Below are 3473 nucleotides of genomic sequence, written 5' to 3'. Positions count from 1 at the left end.
CCCGGTTCGATCCCCAGCAAGGGTACTTACTAATGGTAAGGCTTCCAACCTACACCCAGCGTTGCCATGCATGTAGATAACACACGGATAGGACACGTCATCGGCCCTCAACCCTCTCGGGACGAACAGGGAGCACTTCAAACTGTGACCCCTCACAGAAGTCACTGTGAAGTCTTCTCGTTGGCAAGTGATACCTAACGAGCAACCTTTTCCATACCAAAAATCCGTCACATCACGACTGAACCTCCTCCCCCCGTTACCATGCAATTTGAACTTCCTCGGTCCCAGAGAGCTGTCACTATATTCCCGTCTCGGCGGGCGAATGATGAGATTCCACAACGCAAAGACGGAGGCGTCTCGAGCGGCTCGAAATGGCATTACAGAGAAGGAAGGAACAAAAACAACTTGTGGAGGAACTCAGAGAGACCAGAGCAATATTGCCAGCAAGCTTAGCACGTGGATAATATCGTGGCGCGTGACGCCTGCATCTCCTACGAGACGAGGTCTCCGGTTCGATACCCGGGACCTCCATTTCTACTCAACATCCCGATAACCTGCAACGATGCTCAACAAAACATCCCTAACCCCAAAATCGATTCTGGAATTGATTTCTATGTCTTCATACCTTGGTGAAGCTCCCCTCCCTGTGGCTCGATGAATGACCGATAGCAGGCCGATATTAATACTCACGCGAAGATCTTGTGCATAGTTATTGATCTTGAGCATTAATAGCATCTTCTGAGAGTCGCTTTCATGAGACCGGGTCAACCTCTTATACACCCTGTCACAGAATGACGTCTGATAATGACTTGGTATCCAAGTCTGTCCAAAGTGCGATGTCCACTATGAGCTATGTTCTATGCGTTCTACACAATTGTGGGATCATATAAAGGTCTCTGCGCATTTGGTTCCCCTTCGTCCTGAAGTAACTGAGGCACGCTGCGAGAAAATCCCCTTTGGAGAGAATACTCATATTACCCCCATCGCACTATAGTTTTGCAATATCACATCGACGTAACTCCAGCAAACACAAGTCAACTTAGTTGAAGAAAATGATGAGCAGAAAAGTTACATTTCGTGAAAGTTAGAATTCCTGACCTTTTATGCGGCAGCAACTCCACCATCACCATCAAAAGATATATTCATTCATAACAAACACGTACAAAAATACGTTCACTAAAAATAGAAAAAGCAATTGGGATCAATACGAAGCTACTTCTCGCTCGACGCTGATATCGATGCCATCCAACTCGCCAGCTCTAGCCGTCTTGTCTCAATGTCACTCTGAGGGGGACAAACAACATGAACAAAGCATGGAGAGAGTGGATATTACGAATGCTATAGGTTTCAGCCACGACCCATGGAGAAGGTCGTCTGCAGCAGCACGAGTATTAGGATCCTTCTTCAACGTCAAAGCCACAAACTCGCACAACTCCGGCGAGAACCTGCTGGTAATTTCGTGGCGCAGTGACAAAGGGATTCATCCCACTTGTTGGCGTCAAGACGGGGAGGGTCTTTATTGCACAACCAGTCAAAGAGAGCCGGGAAGGAGTTTATAGCACTAAAGGGGTACTCTCCCGTAGCCAACTCGTACGCTACCATACCAACGGACCTGATCAAAGAGCACAGCCTAGAGTTACGCAGTACAACAAATTCGCCACTATCTGAGAGAACTATGGAGTTCCCCTGGTGAGCATGTCTATTCCCGTACAATCGGTGCACCATGCGAAGCAATAGTCGTATCACACAGTCATCCATACGTAAAGTGATCAACCCGCTGAACTGTGCCCCAACACTAGATCTTCCCGCTGCCCTCCCCAGCCGAACTCACCAAATATCCGCTGGATAGGTGTACTCCTGTCCAATGACCCGTTCTGGCGACATGTACGTTGCTGTACCTATACTCAACCTTAGGAGGGTTGTCGATGAAAGAGTCTCTATTACCCACGAAGGTGCTGCATAGACCAACAGTAGTATTAAGGTTCTTCGCTATACCAAAATCCGTCAACTTCACCTAACACACAATAACCCACCACCTTATTGACTCCACCCTGAAAACGCCAGTCATAGAGATTCCCTCATGACAATGAAGAACGAGTGTGTCTACATGGAGTCTTTGAAAAGACTATCGTAATCTCTGGAGCAACGGATTTCGTTATGTGCCATGAGAGGCCAAGTTTGATAACAATTTTTCCACTAGACGCTTCTGACATTATCGTTCTCTGACTAATTCACGAAGAAGGAAGCATTACCATAGATTCGAACTCGGATCAACAGATATACCACCCACAGTCACACGCTCTCCCAACTCACCTGGCCCTTACTATTAATCAAAATGTTGCCAGGTTTGATATCTCTATGCAGGGCATGATGACAATGCAGATGCCTACACGACTCCTTCTCATCCCTCATCAGCTCTGATCGACTACCTAATGCCCTCAACAGTTTGCCACATAGCAATCGCGAGCATCCTCTCCGGCCACACTCCAGCAGGTATCCTCTTCGTGAAGTCCTCAAGAGAGCCCCGGTCCATCAGCTCCAGCGCTACATGGACCTGAACAACGGGATAAACCACATACGAATGCGCATGCGTACCCGTCCACTAGCTTTATGCACATACGCGGCGTACAGTTGAACTAAGAAGTCACACTTCTGGGCCAATATGAGAGCCTGACTCAACAACGAATATCTTTGCAGCGCACAGGGAAGATTTCTCATCGCACCTGAATATCCGTCATCAACTGCGCCCGCTTCTCCTTGTCTTCAACCCGAACCGCTTTTATTGCCAACCACGTGCCTGACCATCGAACCAACTGGTTGTCTACAAGGAAACGCGCGAAAGTGAACTTCGACTCACAATTCTGCAGAAAAGAATCCAACACGCATCTAAAATCGAACTGAGTTTCCTTCGTCGAGAGGCCAATACCTGTTTGCTTATGAACCGCCTTCGTCACAATACCGCACGCTCCACGACCGAGGACACAATCGTCGTCGTCAACCTGGGAGGGGGAGAGTCCAGCACAGCAGTCAGGAGCGACAGAACACATACCGCACTAATTTCAATTCTTTGTTCATCAATTCCAATGACCACTTCCCACCCCAAGAGTTTCATCACGAAGGGAAATTCATCACATCAGCTCAACACCCACAGGAGCGAGCTATACTGCTCAACTAGAATTGCACTGGTCCAATGGCTCCATAACCAACCCGAAGTTGAGAGCCGAATGGTACGTGCAGGAAGGACTTCGTGAGCACACCAACAGCTACGAAGTTCCATAACTCATCGGTACGAGGCTGGACTTCAAACCGATCAAAACAAGGCCGGCAGGAAGAGAGAAATTCACTGGCAGGGGCAGCAACTTGCATGGAAGTATAATAAAGTGATTTTCGAAACAGATTCAAAATAGATTCTGAGTTGCTCAATTTTCCCACTGAATACCCACATTTTTGCGAAGGAGTTTCACACATTACTC

The 3473-nt window shown here is 47.7% G+C and overlaps 1 protein-coding gene across 1 annotated transcript; it reads right to left on the bottom strand.

Annotated features, from left to right (window-relative positions):
* Positions 1–1085: 1085 nt before the first annotated feature.
* Pmar_PMAR000306 (protein kinase NPK2, putative) lies at positions 1086–3047 on the bottom strand (the record flags this gene model as incomplete). The annotated part of the gene is made up of 10 exons (XM_002783900.1): positions 1086–1284; positions 1334–1445; positions 1490–1612; positions 1832–1898; positions 1945–2014; positions 2314–2386; positions 2430–2554; positions 2596–2670; positions 2724–2797; positions 2927–3047. The coding sequence occupies 10 exons, from the start codon at positions 3045–3047 to the stop codon at positions 1213–1215; spliced, it is 912 nt and encodes a 303-aa protein (XP_002783946.1). The 3' UTR covers positions 1086–1212.
* Positions 3048–3473: the final 426 nt, after the last annotated feature.

Source organism: Perkinsus marinus (genome assembly GCF_000006405.1).
Source record: "Perkinsus marinus ATCC 50983 genomic scaffold scf_1104296935500, whole genome shotgun sequence".
NCBI lineage: Eukaryota > Perkinsozoa > Perkinsida > Perkinsidae > Perkinsus > Perkinsus marinus.
Note: the sequence above shows the minus strand (reverse complement) of the source record. Positions and strands in the feature narration are given on the sequence as shown.